The 27,800-nt window shown below is 36.9% G+C and overlaps 1 protein-coding gene across 1 annotated transcript; it reads right to left on the bottom strand.

Annotated features, from left to right (window-relative positions):
• LOC140748476 (uncharacterized) lies at window positions 1–27,800 on the bottom strand. The gene is made up of 30 exons (XM_073081289.1): window positions 27,606–27,800; window positions 26,945–27,340; window positions 25,469–25,864; window positions 24,758–25,117; window positions 24,060–24,419; window positions 23,367–23,720; window positions 22,144–22,467; window positions 16,410–20,792; window positions 14,181–14,223; window positions 13,111–13,568; window positions 11,763–11,805; window positions 10,681–11,387; window positions 10,266–10,308; window positions 8,933–9,870; window positions 8,553–8,595; window positions 7,573–8,228; window positions 6,934–6,976; window positions 6,210–6,811; window positions 5,866–5,908; window positions 5,152–5,684; window positions 4,806–4,848; window positions 4,358–4,698; window positions 3,703–3,745; window positions 3,228–3,568; window positions 3,026–3,068; window positions 2,385–2,908; window positions 1,994–2,036; window positions 1,682–1,911; window positions 552–594; window positions 1–294 (listed from the first exon to the last, which is right to left on the bottom strand). Exons 1-30 carry the CDS (start codon window positions 27,798–27,800, stop codon window positions 290–292), a joined length of 12,576 nt encoding a protein of 4,191 aa, XP_072937390.1. The 3' UTR covers window positions 1–289.

The raw sequence follows: 27,800 nt of genomic DNA on the forward strand, positions 1-27,800 counted from the left end.
TCCTAGACCTGGGGGGTTACTACCATCTCTTAACACAATATTATTTTAATCATACTTTTACTTTTTTTGCAGGAAATTTAACTTTTTAACCAAAATATGACATATTTAGTTGGTTTTATACAATGGATAAGCGAAAAATTAATAAGGGTTTAAGTTTGTTCAACTGTGTATGACGGAATATTTTACTGTTTTAAGGAGGAATTAGAACTTTCCTGAACTATGATGGTTTTTAAAAGATGGTGGTAGGCCCCCTGGTCGCTGTGCAGCCATATTCCGATTTTCATGTGTCTCAACCTGAAACAAGAAATCACAAGAACGCTTTTATATTCTATTGCTGGGTACAAGGTTGTCCCTGTAGTCCCGGGACTAGAATAGGGTTACGGTATCCCCTGCCTGTCGTAAGAGGCGACTAAAAGGGGGCTTCCGGGGTTGCGGGCGGCAAGAGTGGGAGCTCGAACCGCCCGGCCAGCAACCCCGGGAAGGACCACGGTATGTGTATTGACATGTTGCACTAAAATAATAAAATTAAAACATATTTAATTTCTAGTTACCTTGTTTAGCAGTGCAGCCATTTTCAGAGATGTGAACGCATTTCTGAAAATAAAGTAAGATAATTAATATTTATTTACCTACTTATTTTGAAAATTTCAAATACTTTTTTGTAAATCCAACAAATCTGGATTCAACAATCATACTCACATGAATTTATTCTTACTAAAATCATAGGGAACATCGTATAAAAAGTATGATAAGCATAAATGAACTTCAAGCCATCATCACAGTAGAAATACGGACTGTACCCTTACCATGAGTTTTTACGTTTTGACAATGTTGACTGTTTTGGTATTTGTTTACGTATTGGCCCATACAGTTTCCAATCAGCGCCCCTAGCGGATTGTATCAGAACTATAGTGTCAGTAACGTAACATTAAATGTCTAAATTGACAAAATGGCGCTTTATGTTGTGTCTCTCTTTTTTGCGAACATGTGAGGCAGACAAAAAGACTTGAGTACTTACTTATTGTTACGTTTACTCAGTCTACTGAAGCAAACGGAACAGAATAATGGATTGAGTAAACGTAACGTAAAAATGTGGGATATTTTAAAAACTCATGGTAAGGGTACAGTATGGAAACTAAGCCTAGTTGATAAAATAAATACCTACACTCCATTGCAGTAATAAGGTTGTCACTACATTAACTGCAATTATATAAATAAACCAATTGCGAAAAGTAAATCGTGACGTAATGAAAAAAATGTGAGCCGTCACGGGACGCCTGGCAGATGTGAAACATCGACATTATTTTGTAAAAGTAATATGCAGAAAAGAACATATTGTGATAGGAACTAAATATGTCATAATGATAAAATAAAATATTACGATGTTTTTCCAGATAACGATGACTATTTATTGAATAAACATTTCATTCATTAAATACAAAAATTTACGAATTTATTTCAAGTCGATTGCGCATGGCGACGCGTCGCCACACCGTACACACTACTGCATATAGACTGTATATGTATACCATCGTATAGCGTGGCGACGTCGCCACGGCATGCGTCGCCACGCCAGAAATCGGTTTTACGTGCGGCTATAGATGTTTCACATCAAAAATAAATAATTACATAATCCATCTATCCGCCTATCCGTTAGTCTATCTCGTGATTCAAAACTCACCTGTAACACAGGATCAAACTCCTCCCCACTCCTGCAATACAGCGGCACTGCAACACCACCCATGCACAGGAAGAACGCATCGCATTGTGTCGGGTGGGGCACGTGTCCCAGCTCTGTCGGGCCGCATATCGGCTTCGCGTCGTTAGGGAGTGTTATTGTTGTGTCATCGTCTGTTGTTTGCGATTCTGTTGCTGTGTCTGATTGATCAGGCGCTTGTGTTGTTGATGACCCTGTAAATAGTTTAAAATATATTTAACATTCTGAAACAGTCAACCAATGAAACTAAAAACGTTAAAATGTATAATACATTACCTATGTTCGCTGTGCAACCATTGTCAGAAATAGGCACGCATTTCTGTGAAAATAAAAAAGGAATACAATAATATAAATTTAATAAACATTATTAAACTCATATTTACTAATGATTTAACAATATAACAGGTTAATTAAAGCGTTCAGAATTATATGTTTTTATAAATATAAATACATACATTTCCGAGGCGTTCCAGCTTAGTCCTCAGGGGTAGCGGCGCATCTGTGGCCGACCTCAGGTAGGAATATCTAATCCTATCTGGAGTTCATTACAGATGTCCATGGGCGGCAGTAGCCACTTACCATCAGGTACACTGCATGCTCGTCCTATGTTATATAAAAAAAACCTCGTAATAGATCACAATTACCTATTACACAGGATCAAACTCACCTGTAACACAGGATCAAACTCCTCCCCACTCCTACAGAACAGCGGGACTGCGGTACCACCCATGCACAGGAAGAACGCATCGCACTGGGACGGATGCGGCACGTGTCCCATATATGTCGGGAGACATATCGGCTTCTCTGTGCTCGTTGGTCTCCCAGTATTGCCATTCTCAGAAGTCACATCAATATCTTTTGTGGCTCCATTCCCTGTAGTTGTGTCTTGTGGCACTGAAGTCTCATCTTCATTAGGAAGTCTAATTGTAGTTGAGTCTTTATCGCCTGTTGTTTTAGATTCTGTTGCTGTGTTTGATTGATCGGACTCTTGTGTTGTTGAAGATAATCCTTCACCATTCTCAGACGTCACATCAGTATCTTCAGTGGCTTCATTTCCTGTAGTTGTATCTTGTGGACCTAAGGTTTTATCTTCGTTGGGTTGTCTTATTGTCGTCGTGTCTCTATCGCCTGTTGTTTTGGATTCCGTGGCCGTGTTTGATTGATCAGACTCTTGTGTTGTTGAAGATAGTCCTGTAAATATAATTTGACTAATCAAATCTGCATTTAAATTACCTGTATTATTTAATATGTGTTTTAAAACATAAAAATAATACAGAAAGCATACATTTGCATAATAACATTATTTACCTTTGTTCGCTGTGCATCCGTTGTCAGATATAGCCACGCATTTCTGTAAAAGTAACACAGATAATTTTGAGAAGAACATAAATACGTAACATAATAACATAACATAAATAATGAAAAATCATATAATATTATTAATTTAAATTCAGATTCATGTATTAATTGATCGAGAATAATTGTTTCCCGTGATTAATGCAAGATTCACCTGTAATACAGGATCAAACTCCTCTCCGCTCCTGCAGAACAGCGGGAATGCGGTGCCCCCCATGCACAGGAAGAACGCATCGCACTGGGTCGGATGCGGCACGTGCCCCATATATGTCGGAGGGCATATCGGCTTCTCCGTGCTTGTTGGTCTCCCAGTATTACCATTCTCCGATGTCACATCAATATCTTTTGTGGCTCCGTTTCCTGTAGTTGTGTCTTGTGGGACTAAAGTCTTGTCTTCGTTGGGAAGTCTTATTGTCGTCGTGTCTCTATCGCCTGTTGTTTTGGATTCTGTTGCTGTGTTTGATTGATCGGACTCTTGTGTTGTTGTTGATTGACCTGTTAATCAGTTTACTAAATCAGTTTTAATTTAATTTGTTAATCAGTTTTAATTTTATCAGTTAAGTATTACTTCATAATAACGGTAATTGAAGAAACATAATGCAATTTATTACAACGATTTAAAACATTACCTTTTTGAGCTGTGCACCCGGTGTCAGAAATAGGCACGCAATTCTGAAGAAAAAAACATATAAAATCCAATTATTGCATTATAAAGTTGATTAATAAAAAATATCCATAATTAACTCAAAAATATAATCAAAAATAAATCATAAAGAACTGATATCATAAATGCATACAATTTATAAAAAAATAAATAATAAGTACTTCATATCTACAAGTTTTAAGTTAATATTCATATAACTGTACCATAGTCCACTGTGTGATGTGATGCTTGAATACAGAATCATGTAAACTGATGACATTTTTATACCTTCTTTTTTACGAGGGGGAAACGTTCAAAACGTACAAGACGCCATGGAAGTGACGCCTGATTATGTGGAACTTTTACCGCACTAAAACCCCCCCGGTGGCCGTCCTCGGCGCTGCGTAGAGGACTCCGGGGTCTCTACGCAGCGCCAAAGGAACGCAACCGGAGTCCTCTTAGCGCATTGCCCCGTCGGACTCCGCCCAGGTGAGCTTGGCACTCGCCACACCGTCTGGTGTGTACGACGGTATGCGACCACACAAACGGCCGTCCTTCCCGGGGTCGACGACAGGCAGGAGATACCGTAGACATTTTTATACCTAGTAAAAAGCCATCAAGTGTCACAATTACAAACTTACCTTAACTACAGGATCAAATTCCTCCCCGCTCCTACAAAACAGTGGTATTGCAACACCACCCATGCACAGGAAGAACGCATCACACTGGCTCGGATGCGGCACGTGCCCCATATCCGTCGGACCACATATCGGCTTCTCTGTGCTCGTTGATCTCTCAGTATTGCCATTCTCAGACGTTATATCGATATCTTCAGTGGCTCCGTTCCCTGTGGTTGTGTCTTGTGGCACTGAAGTTTTATCTTCATTAGGAAGTCTTATTGTCGTCGTGTCTCTATCGTCTGTTGTTTTGGATTCTGTTGTTGTGTCTGATTGATCCAACTCTTGTGTTGTTGAAGACAGTCCTATAAATCAGAATTTCATTTATGAGTTTAAAATTACAATCAAAAATTAAAAATTACGACCACAAAAGAAACTTAATACACTTTAATATTTCAATTTAAAACATTACCTTGTTGAGCTGTACATCCATTTTCAGAAATGGGCACGCAATTCTGAAAAAAATGAATCGTAAAAATTAGGACTCTTAATAGTTTTACTGTGCGATTAAACTTGATTAAAATAAGTTTAAAAAATGGGATACTCTTATTATTATTACTATTATTATAATATTATTATTACGCGACTAAACGTTATCAAGTTTATTAATACTTGAATTAGTTTATAAGCCACTGCTATTATAAGGTAGGAATATATGAGGCGGTGGTGACTCCAGAGTCACCACCGCCTCATATAGAAACTAAGAGATTTCTGCCACCTTCAGTTATTGTAGAGGTGGTTAAAATTGCCTAACTTACCCTAATGATGGCATCAAACTCTTCCCCGCTCCTGCAGAACAACGGCAATGCGACACCCCCCATGCACAGGAAGAACGCATCGCACTGCGTCGGATGAGGCACGTGTCCCATCATACCCGGCGGACATATTGTCTTGGCTGTCGTTGAATCATCTCTGGTTGTTGTTGTTTGTAGAGTAGTAGTATCGGTTGAGTCGTTTGAATCTGTTGTTAGTTCTTCAGTTGTGCTGTCGTAATTTTCTGTTGTTGATTGTAGATTTTCCGATGAAGTATGTGAATTGTCTGTTGTGTGTTGTATATCCGTCTCGTCATTAGTTGAATCTGATGTTGATTCCGGGTTAAGAGTTGTTTCATACACTGTTGTTGAGTCTGACGTTGTTTTATCCGCCTCTTGTGAAGTGGATTCAGAATCCACTGTCGAATGCTCTGTCGATTCGTGATTTTCTGTTGTTTGTAAATCTGTGGTCCTTGTGATATCCAAAGGATCTGACGTAGTTGTTTCATCCTCAATATTTCCTATCGTTGTTGACCTTTCTGTAAATTAAAAAGAATTTATATATTTTTTGTTGATAAAGTTTTTCTAAATGGGCATGAGTAATGAACTGATGGATTTTACAACCATGGATACTTCTACCACATTTGGTTAGCGCACTGTCCGCTTGAGAGTAACTCAGATGAAAAAATATATTAAACGATTATTATTAAATACATTTACCTCTTAATGCGAAGCATCCATTTTCTGAGATGGGAACGCATTGCTGAAAAAAATAATTAAGCATGAGTTACTTATAAAGTATTTTATTATCACACCTTTATGTCGGTAATAATATCAGCAATTAAGGAACTTTTGTAAAATAAAACCATCTAAATACAGCCCACATACTTAGAGAAACTGTTTTTTTTATATGTACAGAAAAATTACAATGCATAAAAGTTGAAAGTAAATTAAAGTACATAAATACTCCTTAATGTTAAACAAAGGAGCTCCTACAGCGAAATATAAAAGGAAACCACGATTTCAGTGGACAGATAGACAACAGTAGGAGGATCCAAACTTACCCTTGTTAGAGGATCAAACTCCTCCCCACTCCTACAGAATAATGGGAATGCGTTGCCTCCCATGCACAGGAAGAACGCATCGCACTGGCTCGGATGCGGCACGTTCCCAAACGTTCCCGGCGGACATATTGTCTTGGCTGTCGATGACTCTTCTCTGATTGTTGTTGTCTGTAGAGTAGTAGTATCAGTCGCGTCATTTGAGTCCACTGTTGTTAGTTCTTCAGTCGTACTGTCGTAATTTTCTGTTGTTGATTGCAAATTTTCCGACGAAGTATGTGAATTGTCTGTTGTGAAATCATTGTCTGTTGTGTGTTGTATATTTTGCGTTGTTCCTGAGTCTATTGTAGTTGAAGTCAATGTAGTATCATCCGTCTCGTCATTAGTTGAATCCGATGTTGATTCCGGGTTAAGAGTTGTTTCTTGTGCTGTTGTTGAATCTGGCGTTGTTTTATCGGCCTCTTGTGGTGTGGATTCAGAATCCACTGTCGAATGCTCTGTAGATTCATAATTTTCTGTCGTTTGTAAACCTGTGGTTCTTGTGCTTTCAAAAGGATCCGATGTGGTTGATTCATCCTCATTATTTCCTGCCGTTGTTGATCTCTCTGTAAAAGTAATTAAAAATATTATTATTATTTATGTCAATTTCAGTTTAATCAAAGAGCCCTATCTGCACAACAGTAGGTGCTTATAAAGTTATATATTATGATAATTATTAAACTTTTACCTCTTAGAGCGAAGCATCCATTTTCTGATATGGGAACACATTGCTGAAAAAAATAACAAAGCATGAGTTATTTATAAACTTTGATGATTACACCTTTAAGCCGGTTATATCAGTAGGTTATGAAATATTACTAAAAAACTATCCTAAATCGGCCAACAAAAACTTACAATATTTAGAAATTTTAAAATAAATGTTCTTCAAGTACAGTATAGTATGTTGTTTGTAAAATAGTTGCGTCGACTGAGCGTACTGTTGTTAGTGTTTACCATATACTTTCGTAATTTTCTGGTGTTGACCGTAATTTTTGCAATTTCAAGGTGGTAGAACCCTTTGTGGTTCGACTCCGGCGGCACCACCGCCACATCTACTTCTGCCTCATAACAGCAGTGTTAGGCGCTGCTGTGTTCTGGTTTGAAGGGTGTCGCAAGGGAGACATACTTTTTCCAGGCGTTTCAGCTTAGTCTTCAGGGGTAGCGACGCATCTGTGGCCGACCTCAGGTAGGAATATTTAATCCTATCTGGGGTTGATTACAGATGTCCAAATTATTAATGCAAATAATCCCTTCTAGAGAAATAATAAAACCTTGATTTTTTTCAGTGGAGAGGTTCATAGCAAACAGGACAACTTTTCAATCTTACCCTAGTCACAGGATCAAACTCCTCCCCACTCCTGCAGAACAGCGGGAATGCGTTGCCTCCCATGCACAGGAAGAACGCATCGCATTGGCTCGGATGCGGCACGTTCCCAAATGTTCCCGGCGGACATATTGTCTTGGCTGTCGATGACTCATCTCTGGTTGTTGTTGTTTGTAGAGTAGTAGTTGCGTCATTTGAGTCTACAGTTGTGCTGTCGTAACTGTCTGTTGTGGATTGTAGATTTACTGTTGAAGTTGCGTCATTTGAGTCTGCTGTTGTTAATTTTTCAGTGGTAGTCTCGTAACTTTCTGTTGTTGATTGTAGATTTTGAGTCGACGTAACTGAATCATCTGTAGTGTGATCATTATCTGTTGTGTGTTGTATATTTTGTGTTGTTTGTAAGTCTTCTGTAGTCCACTGCAATGTAGTGTCTTCATTGGTTGAATCTGACGTAGATTCTGGGTTTAACGTTGTTTCGTATGTAGTTGTTGAATCAGACGTCGTTGCATCAGTCTGTTGTGGAGTGGATTCAGAATCCACTGTCGTATGTTCTGTAGATTCTTGATTTTCTGTTGTTTGTGAATCCGTGGTCCTTGTGGTTTCCGAAGGGTCAGATGTAGTCGATTCATCGTTATTATTTCCTACCGTTGTTGATCTCTCTGTAAAAGTAAATAAATATAATAATATACTTTTGTGTCACTGTAGATTTGATCAAAAGTTGTAATGAAAAAAATAAATGACCGTGCGAATAAATAGACTAGGGTCAGTTTCCGCACAAAATTAGGAGAACTTTAGTCAAAATTTACAATAGCTTTTTTATGATAGTACTACCCATATCTGTTGTTATAAATCTAGAGTATAGAATCTATGGCGCAAATGTCCACTGAAATCGAACCATAAATAGTTCTAGCACCTTTACTTTTCACACTACTGATAATATAATAAAAGCTGATGATAAAATAGTATTAAAAGTATTTATTTACCTCTTAAAGCAAAGCATCCATTTTCTGATATAGGTACGCATTGCTGAAAAAATAACAACTAAGCGTCAATTTCTTAAACACATCAAAAAGTCACATCCTTAAAAGAGAAACAATCATTTGTGAAAACTTTTATAAAGAAATACAGCTACACCACGCCATACTTTGCTGTGGCTTAGTTTGATATGTCCCAAAAATCAACTTCTTAAAGAAATTTCTCGATCAAAATTACTTTTTTTTTCAAAATATATTTAGTATTAAAAACTATCTTGTTGTTATTGTACATTACATTATATATTATTAAACATATTGTACATTATTCGACATCAACGAAATTAAAACTTGAATTAAGTGGACATTATCATAGTAGCAATGGTCCTTACCCTAGTCACAGGATCAAACTCCTCCCCGCTCCTGCAGAACAGCGGGAACGCGGTACCTCCCATACACAGGAAGAACGCATCGCACTGGGTCGGATGCGGCACGTGCCCCATCACACCCGGAGGACATACATTATTGATTGTCGATGACTCATCTCTGGCTGTTGTTGTTTGTAGAGTAGTGGTATCAGTGGCGTCATTTGAGTCTACTGTAGTTAGTTCTTGTGTAGTGCTATCATTACTTTCTGTTGTGGATTGTAGATTTACTGTTGAAGTTGCGTCATTTGAATCGCCTGTTGTTAGTTTTTCAGTGGTGCTGTCGTAACTTTCTGTTGTGGATTGTACATTTATTGTTGAAGTTGCGTCATTTGATTCGACTGTTGTTAGTTTTTCAGTGGTGCTGTCGTAACTTTCTGTTGTTGATTGCAGATTTACTGTTGAAGTTCCGTCATTTGAGTCTGCTGTTGTTAGTTCTTCGGTGGTGCTGTCGTAATTTTCTGTTGTGGATTGTTGATTTACTGTTGAAGTTGCGTCATTTGAGCCCACTGTTGTTAGTTTTTCAGTTGTGCTGTCGTAATTTTCTGTTGTTGACTGTGAATTTACTGTCGACGTAACTGAATCATCCGTAGTGAGATCATTATCTGTTGTCTGTTGTGTATTTTGTGTTATTCCCAAGTCTTCAGTAGTTGACTTCAAAGTAGTTGCTTCCGTGTCTCCATTGGTTGTATCTGATGTTGATTCTGGGTTTAAAGTTGTTTCGTATGTCGATGTTGAATCGAGTGTCGTTGCATCAGTCTGTTGTGGAGTAGATTCAGAATCCACCGTCGAATGTTCTGTGGATTCATGATTTTCTGTTGTTTGTGAATCCGTGGTCCTTGTGGTTTCAAAAGGATCTGATGTTGTCGATTCATTATCGTTATTTCCTACTGTTGTTGATCTCTCTGTAAAAAAAATAAAACATATGAAACGTTTAAAAATAATTTAAATGCTGTGTGACTAGATTAGGACCAGTTACCTCTCAAAATCAGAAGAATTTTAGTCTTAATTCACAGTAGTTGTTTTAAAATATTTAGCTTCTACTACCCAAGGTTATTTTTTAACGTAAAATTGGTCTTAACTCCTGTCTTCGGTCGATCAAACATGAATTGATATGTGATAGTTCTTAAGACTGAACGCTGATATGCCTAACACTACGGTTATAAATCAGATATTTCAGGATTGGCAGAGATGTCCGAAGAAATTGACCCACATACAGTTGTAACATCTTTGGTTTTCGTCAATAACAGGATGAAAATGGCCGATGATGAAATATATTATAAGTATTAAAACTATTTACCTCTTAAAGCGAAGCAGCCATTTTCTGATATGGGAACACATTGCTGAAAAATAATATTAAGGCGTTAGTTTCTTAAATCATATTCTTAAAATAAGCCCAATGAAATCAATTATTTGTAAAAATACATATTTTAAAAATTGATAAACCCTGCCATACTTTGCTGTGACTTAGTTAGGCAGATATTTCCCGTAGGAAAAATATTCAAAAGACTCATTACAAAAACAACATTGTGTGAAAACATTAAATCTATACATCAACTAATAATTACAAATTTCTGAATAAAATATTTTATACATTTATACTTTACTTAAATATCTAGTCTTAATACGTCTATTCAAAATATACCTCAGAATGAAAGTAGCACTCGAATTAACTGAAAATAATAGTTAGTAGTGGCTTAAGAAGTCAAACTTACCCTAGTCACAGGATCAAACTCCTCCCCGCTCCTGCAGAACAGCGGGAACGCGGTACCCCCCATGCACAGGAAGAACGCATCGCACTGGGTCGGATGCGGCACGTGTCCCATCACACCCGGAGGACATATATTATTAACTGTCGTTGACTCATCTCTGGTTGTTGTTGTTTGTAGAGTAGTCTTATCAGTTGGGTCATTTGAATCTACTGTTGTTAGTTCTTCAGTGGTACTATCGTAACTTCCTGTTGTGGATTGTAGATTTACTGTTGAAGTTGCGTCATTTGAGTCCACTGTTGTTAGTTCTTCAGTTGTGCTGTCGTAATTTTCTGTTGTTGATTGTGGATTTACTGTCGACGTAACTGAATCATCCGTAGTGAGATCATTATGTGTTGTCTGTTGTATATTTTGTGTTGTTTCCAAGTCTTCTGTAGTTGACTTCAATGTAGTGGCATCTGTGACGTCATTAGTTGAAGAATCTGATGTGGATTCTGGGTTAAAGGTCGTTTCGTATGTTGTTGTAGAGTCAGGTGTCGTTCCATCGGTCTGTTGCGGAGTGGATTGAGTCTGAGAATCCACTGTTGATTGTTCTGTGGATTCATAATTTTCTGTTGTTTGTGTATCCGCTGTTGATTCAGTAGACATTGTTGTTTCCAAAGACCCTAATGTGGTGGATTCGTTGTCATTATTTCCTACCGTTGTTGACATCTCTGAAATTAAAAAAAATATAGATTTAATAGTATTTTTGTGTGTTTTGTTTCCGTTAAGGGACCTATGATAACGAGACCAAATTATTTGTTTAGTATGGATGACTATTATAAGGTTTCGTGTGAAAATAATGATTACCCCACAAAATAAGATTAGGACCATCATTCACATTACTTTTATATAAAAAAAGATGAAATATATGTAATATACTTAAATGTTTTTATTTTAATGTAATTAATGAGACCATTCAATTACCAAAGTGATCGTGTAAGGTAAAAATATGAATATCGAAATAAAAAATCTACATCTTGATAGCGTAATGGTTGTGGCATCATCAATAAGTGACAAGTGACAATTAAAATATGTCGTGTATTTACCTCTTTGAGCGAAGCATCCATTTTCCGATATGGGAACGCATTGCTGAAAAAACATACAATTACAAAACAATGCTTATATTTACAACTTATACAAGTTTTAAATCGTAATAGATAAATTCTAAGCAGGTATAAAGTTTTTAAAATCATAAACACCTAATAAGTAAATGTTATGGGTTACTATGAAGTATAGGATGGAAAAAATAGAAAAGAATGAGGTAGTTACTAGGACTTATACAATATTTTCAGCAAAACATATTGATTTATTGATTAATTTTATAATGAAGATATATAATCTGGACACGATACATTTCGAGTATAGTCGCAGAATTTTTTATACATTTATAGTGTCAACAAATAAAATTCAATCCGTACATAGAACAACAAAGCGTGTCCAGTCACGTTTGATCAAACCTTTTGTATTTTGTAACATTTAGTTGAAATGATGGATCGGTTTTAGAAGACATTTCTAATACCTTTGAGATAAGACGTGAAGAATAATAGCTACGGATAATCGCATTAATTTAATTAGATTAGATTGAATAACATGAAATCAACAATAACAATCTATTAGAACATTAATTATAAAATTATCTAATTATTTTTTGGTGCAAATCTTAAGCTAATAAAGAAACTTGCAGGCTTGGAGATGTTAGATAATAAGTAATAGCTATAAAATTATGTTGAGAAGTGTAGCAATACTGCATAAGTGATATTAAAACGAGCAAACATTGAAAGATGGTAGAGCCAGTATAGAGAGAACGTATCACCGCCACATCTATTACTAGTGTGAAATATCTCTGCGTTTCGGTAAAAGATGTGTCTTCTACATGAACTTCTTACATATGACGCGACAATCATAGTCCTCAGGACTGACAACACTGTGATCGGCTTCAGGTAGAACCTGATCTATATGGTGTTGGTTACATGCGCTAAAGATTACATTATACGTATCAGGCCGACGGCATTATGACTGCACGGCAAATGAAGGTGGTAGAACCCTTTGTGCTTCAACTCTGGCGACACCACCACCATTCCTTTCTGCCTCATAACAGCAGTGTTAAACGCTGCTGTGTTCTGGTTTGAAGTGTGACATATTTTCCGAGGCATTCCAGCTTAGTCTTCAGGAGTAGCGTCGCATCTGTGGCCGACCTCAGGTAGGAATATCTAATGCTATCTGGGGTTGATTACAGATATCCATGGGCAGCAGTAGCCACTTACAATCAGGTGGACTGCATGCTCGTCTGCTACTCCTATATTATAAAAAAAATGCTCGAGTACTTTAATCTCCCATGCGTCACACATGCTCCCAGTATGAGCTACTGTAGATGTTATAAATCAAAATACTTACTCCTGCATCCAGTTCAAATTCGAATCCAGGGAGGCAGAAGCGTTGGAACGCGACACCATTGAAGCAAAGGAAGAAGGAATCACATAGATCTGGATGTGACACGCTGCCTATGAACCCTGGCGGGCACACTACTGGTAATGCATCTCCCTCTGTTGTTGCCTCTGTAACTACTGTTGTGTCATCATATCTTGATGTTGTTTGGCTATCTGTTGTTTCACTGTCAATGCTGATTGTTGTACTGCTAGTTGTTGTTCCACTATCTGTTGTTTCACTCGGAGGATCTGTAACAACAGTCACTTCGTCTGGTGGACGGGTTCGTGTCGAATCTTCAAGAGTTGTCTCTTGTGATTCTGTGGTAGTAACAATATCATCTGAAGTAACAGTTGCTACGTCACTCGGTTCTCCTGTCGTGCCCTCTGTTGTGTACGTAACATCATTTGCTGTTGTTGTTGTTCGTTCTGAAATTGGATTCAACAAATTAATATTGTTTGTGAATATGTTACATTCATATTATTGAAATAATCTTGTTTTTTTATATTGTTGGTAGGTATCCTGATGGTAGGTGGTCACTGCTGCCCATGGGGTTTTTTGACCAACTCCAGATAACATAAAGAGTTCCTAAGGCCGGCCACAAATAGCCAACACGCTAACCCTGAAGACTAAGTTCGGAACGCTTTGGGAAAGAATATGTAATTCATAATTGTTGGTTTTGATATTAATGTCTACGTAATGGTAGATGGTCACTGCCGCCCATGGGGATATCTGACCAACCCCAGATAAGGATAAGATAAGCCTACTAGAGGTCGGCCACAGATGCGCCGCTACCCTTCAGGACTAAGTTAGAATTCCTCGGAAAAGTATGTCTACCTTACCACACCCTTCAAACCGGAACACAGCAGCAGTTAACAGTGCTGTTATTAGGTAGAAATAGGTGTAGGTTCCCATACTATTACAGAGCATAACCTCTGCTTCATTTACAATGTATCAGCCATTGCTGTTGTAGTAGGTATAGGTATTGAGTAGATATTTAAAAATAGGTACTTTTAATGAAAGTTAATAGATTGACTTACCTCTTTGCGCGAAGCATCCGTTTTCCGAAATGGGGACGCAAGTCTGAAAAATAAATAGAATATTAGTAGAAAATTATACATCCCTTTTTGATTAATTTACGCAACACAAATATAATTAATACTTTTAATATGAATTGAAATGAAATAAAATATATTTATTTTGTAGAGGCACGCGGAGACATTTACAATTATAATGACAGTTAGTCTTCAATCCATTATTGTTCCACTGTCGGGTACAATACCCTTACCATGAGTTTTTACGTTTTGACAAATATGACTGTTTTGGTATTTGTTTACGTATTGCCCATACAATTTCCAATCAGCGCCCCTAGCGGATTGTATCGGAACTATAGTGTCAGTAACGTAACATTAAATGTCTAAGTTGACAAAATGGCGCTTTATGTTTTGTCTCTCTTTTTTGCGAACATGTGAGGCAGACAAAAGGACTTGAGCACTTACTTATTGTTACGTTTACTCAGTCTACTGAAGCAAACGGAACAGAATAATGGATTGAGTTAACGTAACGTAAAATTGTGGGATGTTTTGAAAACATGGTAAGGGTACAGGTCTCCTCTCAGAATGAAAAAGATTAGGTCATAGTCCACCGCGCTGGTCAAGTGCGAATTGGTAGACTTCAATAGCCTTTTTTAAGATACATTTATTTTTTAACTACAGCTTGCCTGAAAGAAAAACCGTTAATGCTTTCGTTTTTCTTTGTGTAATATCTCAGAATTTATTTTCTTAATTGTAAATATATTTTTGTAGAGCAAATACCTAATTAAGCCAAGCAATCAATCTATTTATCACCTGTCAATCTTTGTGTCATCTATCGTAATTTCAATGCTCATTAAAATATTTTGCAGAATAGCACGTCATGATGATATCAAAAACAAAAGATGCAAGTATAATGTTATTAATTATTATGTAAAACATTATTTAAATTATTAGAAAAAATCACTTTCAGAAAATAAAATAAATTAAACTAAGTACTCGTATTTATTAATAAAAACTTACTGTTGTTTTTCATTTTTGTATATACGTGTATATAAGTACTAGCTGACCCGGCAAACGTTGTGTTGCCATATAAATAAAAAAAATGTTAAGGGTGAACTATCCTTATCACTTAGGGGTATGAAAAATAGATAGTAGCCGATTATCTGAACTACTGAATATGCGTATAAAATTTGGTGAAAATCGGTAAAGCCGTTTCAGAGGAGTACGGTAACTAACATTGTGACACGAGAATTTTATATATAAGATACATTATGTAAATAAGTTTTTATTCGTATATAGTTTAATTTATTCTCTTATTTTACCCTTTTTCTGAAAGTGCATTGAAAATATAATTTACTTCTACAATTTACTCATGTTATTTATAACTTTATAATCATTTGTTTTCGTGCATATCATTTGCATATCGTTGCATAGATTCTTATCCTGTCATGCGTGTCATATGCATGCGGGTTGAGAAAAGAATTATTTATTTATCACGTGCTGATAAGACGTCCTGATGATCAAAATTGCGAGAAAATAGTGATACTTATTAAATCATTTTAATATGTATTTTTTCTTACTCCTAAACTCCTAATACATATTTATAATATCTGCTGTTTTCATTATTGTTTGTTGTTGTTTTCTTTTGTTGCTTTGTAACACCTGCTGCAAATTCTCTACATCCACCCAGGCTTAACTGGTAGAGAATGCCATCAGGTATTTTGTTTGCCTTTTGTACATTTCTTTTTAGAGGTGATGCAATAAATTTTAAATAAATAAATGAAACAAATTATGTAATTTAAGAAAAAAAATTAAGATAACTTATTTTTTATACTGTAAGAGTAGCAGACGAGCATGCAGTCCACCTGATGGTAAGTGACTACTGCCGCCCATGGACATCTGTAATCGGTGGATAACTCCGGGATCTCTAACGAAACAACCGGAGTCCTCCTAACGCGATGTCCATATCGGGCTCTGCCCGAGGGGGGAGAAAAGTAATGTACGCTCTCACATCCCCTGGTGATAACAGCGATATGCGATCACACGAACCGCTGTCTTCCCGAGGTCGTTTGCTGGACAGTTTGAGCTCCCACTCTTACCGCCCGCAACCCCGGAAGACCCTTTTGGTCGCCTCTTACATAGGCAGGGGATACCGTAGCCCTATTCCGGTCCCGGGACTACAGGGACAATCATATTGAAACCTTAAGCCAATAAAATAGTGCATACAATACTTACTCCAAAATTGGGATCAAACTCGAAGCCGGGATTGCAGAACAGCTGATTAGAGACCCCATTCAGACACATGAAGAAGGAATCACACAGTTCAGGATGCGGCACCATCCCTATGAAACCTGGGGGACAGATCGACGGCGCTTCTGTTGCTTCGCTCCCTGTTGTTGCTTCTGGGATTGTCGTTGTTGAACTATGTGTTACATCTGTTGTTGTGCTATGTGTTACATCTGTTGTTCCTGTTGTTCCAAGAGTAGTTTTGGTGTAGTTCGATATTGTAGTGCTCCCTGCATCTGTTGTCTCTGATTCTGTGTAGTCTTGTGTACTTTGAGATTTCGTGGTGGCTTCTGTTGTAGAGTAATCTCTGATTGTTGTGTAGTCGACAGTTGTAGACTCGTCTCTTACTGTAGTTGTAGATTCATCTCTGATCGTAGTTGTAGCGTCGTCTCTTACTGTTGTGTAGTCACCAGTTGTAGATTCATCTCTGATCGTAGTTGTAGAGTCGTCTCTTACTGTTGTGTAGCCACCAGTTGTAGATTCATCTCTGATCGTAGTTGTAGAGTCGTCTCTTACTGTTGTGTAGTCACCAGTTGTAGATTCATCTCTGATCGTAGTTGTAGAGTCGTCTCTTACTGTTGTGTAGCCACCAGTTGTAGATTCATCTCTGATCGTAGTTGTAGAGTCGTCTCTTACTGTTGTGTAGTCAGCAGTTGTAGATTCATCTCTGATCGTAGTTGTAGAGTCGTCTCTTACTGTCGTGTAGTCACCAGTTGTAGATTCATCTCTGATCGTAGTTGTAGAGTCGTCTCTTACTGTCGTGTAGCCACCAGTTGTAGATTCATCTCTGATCGTAGTTGTAGAGTCGTCTCTTACTGTCGTGTAGTCACCAGTTGTAGATTCATCTCTGATCGTAGTTGTAGAGTCGTCTCTTACTGTCGTGTAGTCACCAGTTGTAGATTCATCTCTGATCGTAGTTGTAGAGTCGTCTCTTACTGTCGTGTAGTCACCAGTTGTAGATTCATCTCTGATCGTAGTTGTAGAGTCGTCTCTTACTGTTGTGTAGCCACCAGTTGTAGATTCATCTCTGATCGTAGTTGTAGAGTCGTCTCTTACTGTTGTGTAGTCAGCAGTTGTAGATTCATCTCTGATCGTAGTTGTAGAGTCGTCTCTTACTGTTGTGTAGTCAGCAGTTGTAGATTCATCTCTGATCGTAGTTGTAGCGTCGTCTCTTACTGTTGTGTAGTCACCAGTTGTAGATTCATCTCTGATCGTAGTTGTAGAGTCGTTTCTTACTGTTGTGTAGCCACCAGTTGTAGATTCATCTCTGATCGTAGTTGTAGAGTCGTCTCTTACTGTTGTGTAGTTACCAGTTGTAGACTCATCTCTGATCGTAGTTGTAGAGTCGTCTCTTACTGTCGTGTAGTCACCAGTTGTAGACTCATCTCTGATCGTAGTTGTAGAGTCGTCTCTTACTGTTGTGTAGTCACCAGTTGTAGATTCATCTCTGATTGTAGTTGTTGAGTCATCTCTTATTGTAGTGTAGTCACCAGTTGTAGACTCATCTCTGATTGTAGTGTGGCCTTCTGTTGTAGTCTCATCTCTTACTGTAGTGTAATCACCAGTTGTAGGCTCATCTCTTACTGTAGTTGTAGATTCATCTCTGATCGTAGTTGTAGAGTCGTCTCTTACTGTCGTGTAGTCACCAGTTGTAGACTCATCTCTGATCGTAGTTGTAGAGTCGTCTCTTACTGTTGTGTAGTCACCAGTTGTAGACTCATCTCTGATCGTAGTTGTAGAGTCCTCTCTTACTGTCGTGTAGTCACCAGTTGTAGACTCATCTCTGTTCGTAGTTGTAGAGTCGTCTCTTACTGTTGTGTAGTCACCAGTTGTATATTCATCTCTGATCGTAGTTGTAGAGTCGTCTCTTACTGTCGTGTAGTCACCAGTTGTAGACTCATCTCTGTTCGTAGTTGTAGAGTCGTCTCTTACTGTTGTGTAGTCACCAGTTGTAGATTCATCTCTGATCGTAGTTGTAGAGTCGTCTCTTACTGTTGTGTAGTCACCAGTTGTAGTCTTATCTCTGACTGTAGTAGTAGAGTCATCTCTTACTGTAGTTGTAGACTCATCTCTGATTGTAGTTGTTGAGTCATCTCTTATTGTAGTGTAGTCACCAGTTGTAGACTCATCCCTGATTGTAGTGTGGCCTTCTGTTGTAGTCTCATCTCTTATTGTAGTGTAGGCACCAGTTGTAGATTCATCTCTGATTGTAGTGTGGCCTTCTGTTGTAGTCTCATCTCTTATTGTAGTGTAGGCACCAGTTGTAGTCTCATCTCTGATTGTAGTGTGGCCTTCTGTTGTAGTCTCATCTCTTAATGTAGTGTAGGTACCAGATGTAGACTCATCTCTTACTGTAGTTGTAGATTCATCTCTGATTGTAGTTGTAGAGTAGTCTCTTACTGTAGTGTAATCACCAGTTGTAGATTCTTCTCTTACTGTAGTGTAGGCACCAGTTGTAGACTCATCTCTGATTGTAGTGTGGCCTTCTGTTGTAGTCTCATCTCTTATTGTAGTGTAGTCACAAGTTGTAGACTCATCTCTGATTGTAGTGTGGCCTTCTGTTGTAGTCTCATCTCTTACTGTAGTGTAATCACCAGTTGTAGATTCTTCTCTTACTGTAGTGTAGGCACCAGTTGTAGACTCATCTCTTATTGAAGTTTGGCCTTCAGTTGTAGTCTCATCTCTTATTGTAGTGTAGGTACCAGAAGTAGACTCATCTCTTACTGTAGTTGTAGATTCATCTCTGATTGTAGTTGTAGAGTAGTCTCTTACTGTAGTGTAATCACCAGTTGTAGATTCTTCTCTTACTGTAGTGTAGGCACCAGTTGTAGACTCATCTCTTATTGAAGTTTGGCCTTCAGTTGTAGTCTCATCTCTTATTGTAGTGTGGCCTTCTGTTGTAGTCTCATCTCCTATTGTAGTGTAGGCACCAGTTGTAGACTCATCTCTGATTGTAGTGTGGCCTTCTGTTGTAGTCTCATCTCTTATTGTAGTGTAGTCACCAGTTGTAGACTCATCTCTGATTGTAGTTGTAGAGTCATCACTGATCGTAGTTGTAGAGTCGTCTCTTACTGTTGTGTAGTCACCAGTTGTAGACTCATCTCTGATCGTAGTTGTAGAGTCGTCTCTTACTGTTGTGTAGCCACCAGTTGTAGAGTCATCACTGATCGTAGTTGTAGAGTCGTCTCTTACTGTTGTGTAGTCACCAGTTGTAGACTCATCTCTGATCGTAGTTGTAGAGTCGTCTCTTACTGTCGTGTAGTCACCAGTTGTAGACTCATCTCTGATCGTAGTTGTAGAGTCGTCTCTTACTGTCGTGTAGTCACCAGTTGTAGACTCATCTCTGATCGTAGTTGTAGAGTCGTCCCTTACTGTTGTGTAGTCACCAGTTGTAGACTCTACTCTGATTGTAGTATCTGTAGTTTCAACCTCTGTTGTTGTGAAATATTCTGTTGTTGAAGAGGACTCTGTTGGAGTTGTTTTAGTTTCATTTTCTGTTGTTGTACTCTCTGTTGTTGTGAAATATTCCGTTGTTGAAGAGGACTGTGTTGGAGTTGTTTTAGTTTCATTTTCTGTTGTTGTACCCTCTGTTGTTGTGAAATATTCCGTTGTTGAAGAGGACTGTGTTGGAGTTGTTTTAGTTTCATTTTCTGTTGATGTACCCTCTGTTGTTGTGAAATATTCCGTTGTTGAAGAGGACTGTGTTGGAGTTGTTTTAGTTTCATTTTCTGTTGTTGTACCCTCTGTAGTTGTGAAATATTCCGTTGTTGAAGAGGACTGTGTTGGAGATGTTTTAGTTTCATTTTCTGTTGTTGTACCCTCTGTTGTTGTGAAATATTCTGTTGTTGAAGAGGACTCTGTTGGAGTTGTTTTAGTTTCATTTTCTGCTGTTGTACTCTCTGTTGTTGTGAAATATTCCGTTGTTGAAGAGGACTGTGTTGGAGTTGTTTTAGTTTCATTTTCTGTTGTTGTACCCTCTGTTGTTGTGAAATATTCCGTTGTTGAAGAGGACTGTGTTGGAGTTGTTTTAGTTTCATTTTCTGTTGTTGTACCCTCTGGTGTTGTGAAATATTCCGTTGTTGAAGAGGACTGTGTTGGAGTTGTTTTAGTTTCATTTTCTGTTGTTGTACCCTCTGTTGTTGTGAAATATTCCGTTGTTGAAGAGGACTCTGAAGAAGTAGTTTCAATTTCCTTTTCTGTTGTGAAATCTTCTGTTGTAGTTGGATATTCAGTTGTTGCTTCTGTTGTAACTGAAGTGTACTGTTGTGTTGTTGTTGGAGGATCTGGTGGAGGCTTGGTCACACATATTACGTTGTCAGGCCAATCGCACGTCTGAAATATATTTAAATTTAATGTATCTACATAGTTATAGAGTTTGAACTATTTTTTTTTTATTTTTTATTTTTTATATATTTATTCTAATAATAATAAATAAAAAAATAAAAAAATAAAATAAACTATTCCATACAATTCTTAAATGTAAAAGAGTTTTCGCTTTCGTGTTAAACTTTTTTAAGGAACATTTGACATATTTACTTTTCATAGTTATTGAAACTACGCAATCATTTAAAACTTATCTTGAATACCCATACAGCGATATTGGCTTAAAATCATAAATTATACTAATACTTGAAAGATAATTAGTAAGGGATTTGTTTCGATAGCGATACGCTTACTTAAAATTTAAAAAGTTCATTAATTGAAGTCATTAAAAGGTGAAAAAGAATGGTATGTAGAACAAGTGTGGTTCGACCAGCTAGATATTTTTATTAATATGGGAGTAGCAGGCGAGCATGCTCCACCTGATGGTAAGTGGCTACTGCCGCAATGGACATCTGTAATCAACCCCAGATAAGATTAGATAACCCTACCTGAGGTCGGCCACAGATGCGCCACTACGCCTGAGGACTAAGCTGGAACGCCTCGGAAAAGTATGTCTCCCTTACCACACCCTTCAAACCAGAACACAGCAGCGCTCAACACTGCTGTTATGATGCAGAAATAGGTGTGGCGGTGATGCCGCCAGAGTCGGACCACAAAGGATTCTACCACCTTCAAAATGATACCACCTTTCATCTATTTCTATTGTAAAGGAATTCTAGCGTTTCGATAGAAGGGTTGCCGGCTGACGTATAAGAGACGTCTAGCTAAGCCGTAGTGACAACAAATGAAATGAAATGAAATGAAATATATTTGTATAGGCCAACGGCGGCACTTACAAATTGTCAGTTACAATATTTTCTAAAACTACTACCGGATCGGAACGCGAACTCAACTGAGAAGATCTGGTAAGAAACTCAGTGGGTTTGTCTTTTTTAATTTTAAAAATAATTATTCTCTTTTTCATTTTTTTAATGCCAATATTTTTACATATATGAGGTCAACTTCAGATAGAACCCTATTTCAATGTGAATTTGATTAAAAGTTGTCCATAAACGGCAGTTATGTGGTAAGTGGTAACCATTACCAAATTTTCATTTGGTGTCTTTATATCATTTACTCAAATATTTTAAAATATATAATTAAATATTTTTTGGTCAGATCAGTAGTTTAGAAAAAGATGGACATACATACATACATATATACACACATACATACAAACAAATAATTAAATCTAAAAAGATCGAATATAGAACCCCATATTTTTTAGAAATCGATTAAAAACCAATAAATTCAAACGTACTTGTCTGAAGAAGTCGAACAATAAAGTCGCCGGGCAGTTCATAGGTATTTTGTGTCCATGGCTGCATAAGTAGAACTTATTGCAATCGCTCTCGTGGGGCAGCATGAGATGGATGTCGTGGTCATCAGGACACTCGCTTGGAATCTCTTGCGGTGTTGATCCCTCTGTTTCCGCGTACGCTGATGTTGTCATATAATCAGCTGTCGTTTGACTGTCGGTTGTTGTTGTTGAATATTCAGTTGTTTTATGAGACTCTGTTGTAGTGGATGTTGGAGCTGATGTGGGTTTCGACACACAAATGACGTTGTGAGGCCAGTCGCATACCTAAGTGTTATATAATAAAATTAATTATAGTAATAGCATGTTGTATACATAGTATACATACGTATTATTTTTTAATTAATGTTTAAAGGAGAATGCCCATTCTTGGTACTGATTTTTCTCATGCGTCAAAATGAAAGTAATATTAAAATTATTTTTTGATTTTTTTACATAATTTGTCGATCAGAATAGTTTCTTTGAACAGGGGATTACATTTAAGATAAAAATAAGACGAAATGTTGATTGTTGTTTTTAAAAATTAAAATGGCGGTATTTTATACTAGGAATTCAATAAGATCTATTAGTATTTTGACTAATGATTTTTCTCATGCATCAATATGAAAGTAATATTAAAATTATTTTTTGATTTTTTTACATAGTTTGTCGATCAGAATAGTTTCTTTGAACATTGGATTCCATTTAAGATAAAATAAGAATCGAACTATATTATAGGTACCTACTATCAGTTAAAACCGACCATTAATCTATCGTCGGATATTTTAGATTTTGAGGTTATGTAACATTTCGGTAAATAACTTCAGAACCCGGGTGCTGATCTAAAAAATAATTATTGGTGGTAGTATTTGATTCATTATACATCGTCCACAACAAGTTTCAATGTGATGCAACTCTGGACGGCGGTCCATACTTTCATGGGCATTGTCCTTTGGAATTTGGAGGTAAAAACTCTAAAAAAATGCTCATTTAGTATCTTATAAATTGAAGGTTTCTTCAACTAGGAAATTATGATATCATGCTTATGTAATTGTATTAAATATTTTTATGTATAACATGTACAGAAAATATTAAACACATTAATCTGGAGATTCAAATGAAATGAAGTTGTTGCTAAAGTTAAAAATAAAAGGAAATTATTACTTTTTTCACTTGGTTATAATTACCTGTTTATTGAAGTCAAATAATAAGTTAGCAGGGCAATGCATTAATATTTTGCGTCCATTGCTACATGAGTAGAACTTGCTGCAATCACTCTCGTGGGGCAGCAAGAGATGGATACTGAAGACATCTGGACATCTGTCTGGTATTACAACTGGTACCTCAGATGTTGTCGTTGTTGTATATTCAGTTTGAGCTTCAGTTTGAGACTCTGTTGTTGTGATATACTCAGTTGTTGTTGTTGTAGGATATTCAGTTGTCGTCACGTGTTCTGTTGTTTCAATATCAGTGGTAGCTTCACTAGTTGTTTGAGCTTCAGTTGTGGTGGTACAATCCACATTGTGGGGCCAGTCACATTTCTGAACATCGAAAATAATAAATTAAAAAAGGAACATGAATAAAATAAAATTTTTCAAAAAATAATTATACGACTGCAAAAAAAAATCAATTTAAAGTAATATACTTAAAAGGCCGAAACGATGACAATAAGAATAGAAAACAAAATAAAAAATAAACTATAAATTATATGATGGTAAGTGGCTCCTGTCGCCCATGGACATCTGTAATCAACTCCAGATAAATGTACATTCCTAACTGGCATTAATTTTTCCGGTTTTTTAATTTTGAATAATGCTCTGGCTAGTGATATCACAGAGAAAGAGATCATCAGATATAATAAATAGCAACATATAACATACCTGTTTTTCAAAATTAAACCACAAGTTATCACTGCAATTCATTAGAACTTTATATCCATTGCTGCACGAATAGTACTTGCTGCAATCACTCTCGTGTGGCAGCAAGAGATGTACTTCAAAATCATCTGGACATCTGTCTGGTATCACAATAGGTGTTGACGCGTCAGATGTAGATGATGTTGTTGTATATTCAGTTTCTGCTTCAGTTTGAGACTCTGTTGTTGTGATATACTCAGTTGTTGTTGTAGGATATTCAGTTGTCGTCACGTGTTCTGTTGTTTCAATATCAGTGGTAGCTTCACTAGTTGTTTGAGCCTCTGTTGTGGTGGTACAATCCACATTGTGGGGCCAGTCACATTTCTGAACATCGAAAATAATAAATTAAAAAAGGAACATGAATAAAATAAATATTTTCGAAAAAAAATTGCACGACTGCAAAAAAAAACAATTTAAAAGTAATGCACTAAAAAGGCCGAAACGATAACAATAAGAATAGAAAACAATATTAAAATGAACTATAAACTATATGATGGTAAGTAGCTACTACCGCCCATGGACATCTGTAATCAACTCCAGATAAATGTACATTCCTAACTGGCATTAATTTTTTTCGGTTTTTAATTTTGAATAATGCCCCAGCTAGTGATGTCACAGAGAAACAGATCATCAGATATAATAACTAGCAACATATAACATACCTGTTTTTCAAAATTAAACCACAAGTTATCACTGCAATTCATTAGAACTTTATATCCATTGCTGCACGAATAGTACTTGCTGCAATCACTCTCGTGTGGCAGCAAGAGATGTACTTCAAAATCATCTGGACATCTGTCTGGTATCACAATAGGTGTTGACGCGTCAGATGTAGATGATGTTGTTGTATATTCAGTTTCTGCTTCAGTTTGAGACTCTGTTGTTGTGATATACTCAGTTGTTGTTGTAGGATATTCAGTTGTCGTCACGTGTTCTGTTGTTTCAATATCAGTGGTAGCTTCACTAGTTGTTTGAGCCTCTGTTGTGGTGGTACAATCCACATTGTGGGGCCAGTCACATTTCTGAACATCGAAAATATTAAATTAAAAAAGGAACATGCATAAAATAAATATTTTCGAAAAAAAATTGCACAACTGCAAAAAAAAAAACAATTTAAAACTAATGTACTAAAAAGGTCGAAACGATAACAATAAGAATAGAAAACAAAAACACACTAAAATAAAAATAAACTATAAAGTATATGATGGTAAGTGGCTCCTGTCGCCCATGGACATCTGTAATCAACTCCAGATAAATGTACATTCCTAACTGGCATTAATTTTTCCGGTTTTTTAATTTTGAATAATGCCCCAGCTAGTGATGTCACAGAGAAAGAGATCATCAGATATAATAAATAGCAACATATAACATACCTGTTTTTCAAAATTAAACCACAAGTCATCACTGCAATTCATTAGAACTTTGTATCCATTGCTGCACGAATAGTACTTGCTGCAATCACTCTCGTGTGGCAGCAAGAGATGTACTTCAAAATCATCTGGACATCTGTCTGGTATCACAATAGGTGTTGACGCGTCAGAAGTTGTTGTATATACAGTTTGTGCTTCAGTTTGAGACTCTGTTGTTGTGGTATATTGTGTTGTTGTATTTGCAGTCACGTGTTCTGTTATTTTAGTAGCGTCTGTTGTTACTGAATATTCAGTTGTAACACTAGTTTGAGACTCTGTTGTGGTGGTATACTGAGGTGTGATTGTTGCTTCTGGCGTGGGCTGGGTCATACATACCACGTTATGAGGCCAGTCACATGTCTAAACAGGGAAAATAGATTAAATAAGAATGTTATAAATATCTTATTTAAATATGTTAATTAAATGGTAGTAAAAATAACTTGAATAAACTTAAACACAAAAAGGTCCGCTAGCATCTGGATAATTCATAAGCTATCCGAGTTAATACTGTATCAATAATAACATCTTGTTTTTGAATAGTCATCAAAATCACTAATCCAAATTTCAGTTCTATATTAAGATGTAGTTAACCATATTCTTACAAAAACTTTAGCTGTACATAATGAGATAATAATAAAAAGCTAGCAAATCACAAATTTCTTGCAATAATTTTACAATAGTTCAATATTCAATGCATTCATTCAATTTTACAATAAATAATAATCAAACAATAGTGTTGAAAAGGGTCTTACGAATATTATACTTCAAGAATGTATTATACCAGCGTTAACAATCCAAAACATAATTTGAAAGACCGATTTATGTATTTTGTTTTTGTTTTTTTTTTAGATTAATAATAGTGTTATACATCATTGGATGCATCTTTTTTATTTTTTAAAATACCGTGTGCTTACATCACGTTTTTCTAATAAAACTGGTTTGCTGATTTTTCGTTTAGCGGCCCTTTTGCATTTAATGAGCAATTTATGTATGGTCCAGAGATGACCCCGCGTACCCCCTTACATATACTCGCGTTTTATTTTTTATCAAAATCGGCCTCGTAACTCCTTTCAGCATTTTCCGCTTAACCTTATAGTTTCGGATTTGGCCCTGAAGGCACATTTGAAATATTCACCCTGTATATTTTTTTTAAATTGAGGCTTTTCCTTTAGTTTGTCTTTTATCATTACTTCCCAGAATTTGATCCTTATAAGCAACACTATCAGAGAGTGGAATAATATAGAGGATGTATTTTTTTTAAATGAACTCGTTCGATTCCCAGCTAGGGAAAAAAATATTTAAAAAAAACTAGTGACGCAGTTTTAGTTTTTATCAAAATCGGACTCGTAACTCCTTTCAGCATTTTTCGCTTATCCTTATAGTTTCGGATTTGGCCCTGAAGGCCTATTTGAAAAATTCACCCTGTACATATATGCATACCTGTTTGTCAAAATTAAACAATCGGTGGACACCGCAATCCATTAAAATTTTACGTCCATTGCTGCAAGAGTAATACTTGCTGCAATCACTCTCGTGGGGCAGCAGGAGATGGATATTGAAGTCATCCGGACATTTATCTGGTATTGAAACTGGCGTCGATGACTCTGTTGTTACTGATACTGTTGTTTCTGGCACTGTTGTTTCTGGTACTGTTGTTTCTGGCACTGTTGTTTCTGGTACTGTTGTTTCTGGCACTGTTGTTTCTGGCACTGTTGTTTCTGGCACTGTCGTTTCTGGCACTGTCGTTTCTGGCACTGTCGTTTCTGGTACTGTCGTTTCCGATACCGCCGGTGTTGTTGTTTGCACACAAGTAACGGCGAAAGGCCAGTTGCAAATCTAAAAGGTGATTATCATGTAAGTAAAGGAAATAAGTAGTAAAAAATTAATAACTTTATATTAAACAAATGAAGGATGTAAATTGAAAATAATAATTCTTGTTTATCGTAGATTAATAGCATTCATTTAATAGTAATAGTATAGAAGTACAGTTCAATTGTATAGTTTAGTTGAGCAATTCAGTTTACTCCCTAACTTATTCATTTCAATTGCTAAAAAATACAAATAATATCAGAGAATAAAACAAATGGAATGTACCACGAACCTGTAACCTCGCGTCAAACAGCGTGCCAGGAGCACAACTCATCGGAATTTTACGTCCATTGCTGCACTGGTAGTACTTAGCGCAGTCACTCTCGTGAGGAAGCAAGAGATGGACGTGGAAGTTACTCGGACATCCATTCGAGAGGAACTGGGCTGAACATACAGAGAACAGCAGGAAGAATATCAGATTTCGCAT

Source organism: Epargyreus clarus, unplaced genomic scaffold (assembly GCF_041222505.1).
Source record: "Epargyreus clarus isolate Ecla_fem2 unplaced genomic scaffold, WU_Ecla_fem_2.2 ptg000016l, whole genome shotgun sequence".
Taxonomy (NCBI): Eukaryota; Metazoa; Arthropoda; class Insecta; order Lepidoptera; family Hesperiidae; genus Epargyreus; species Epargyreus clarus.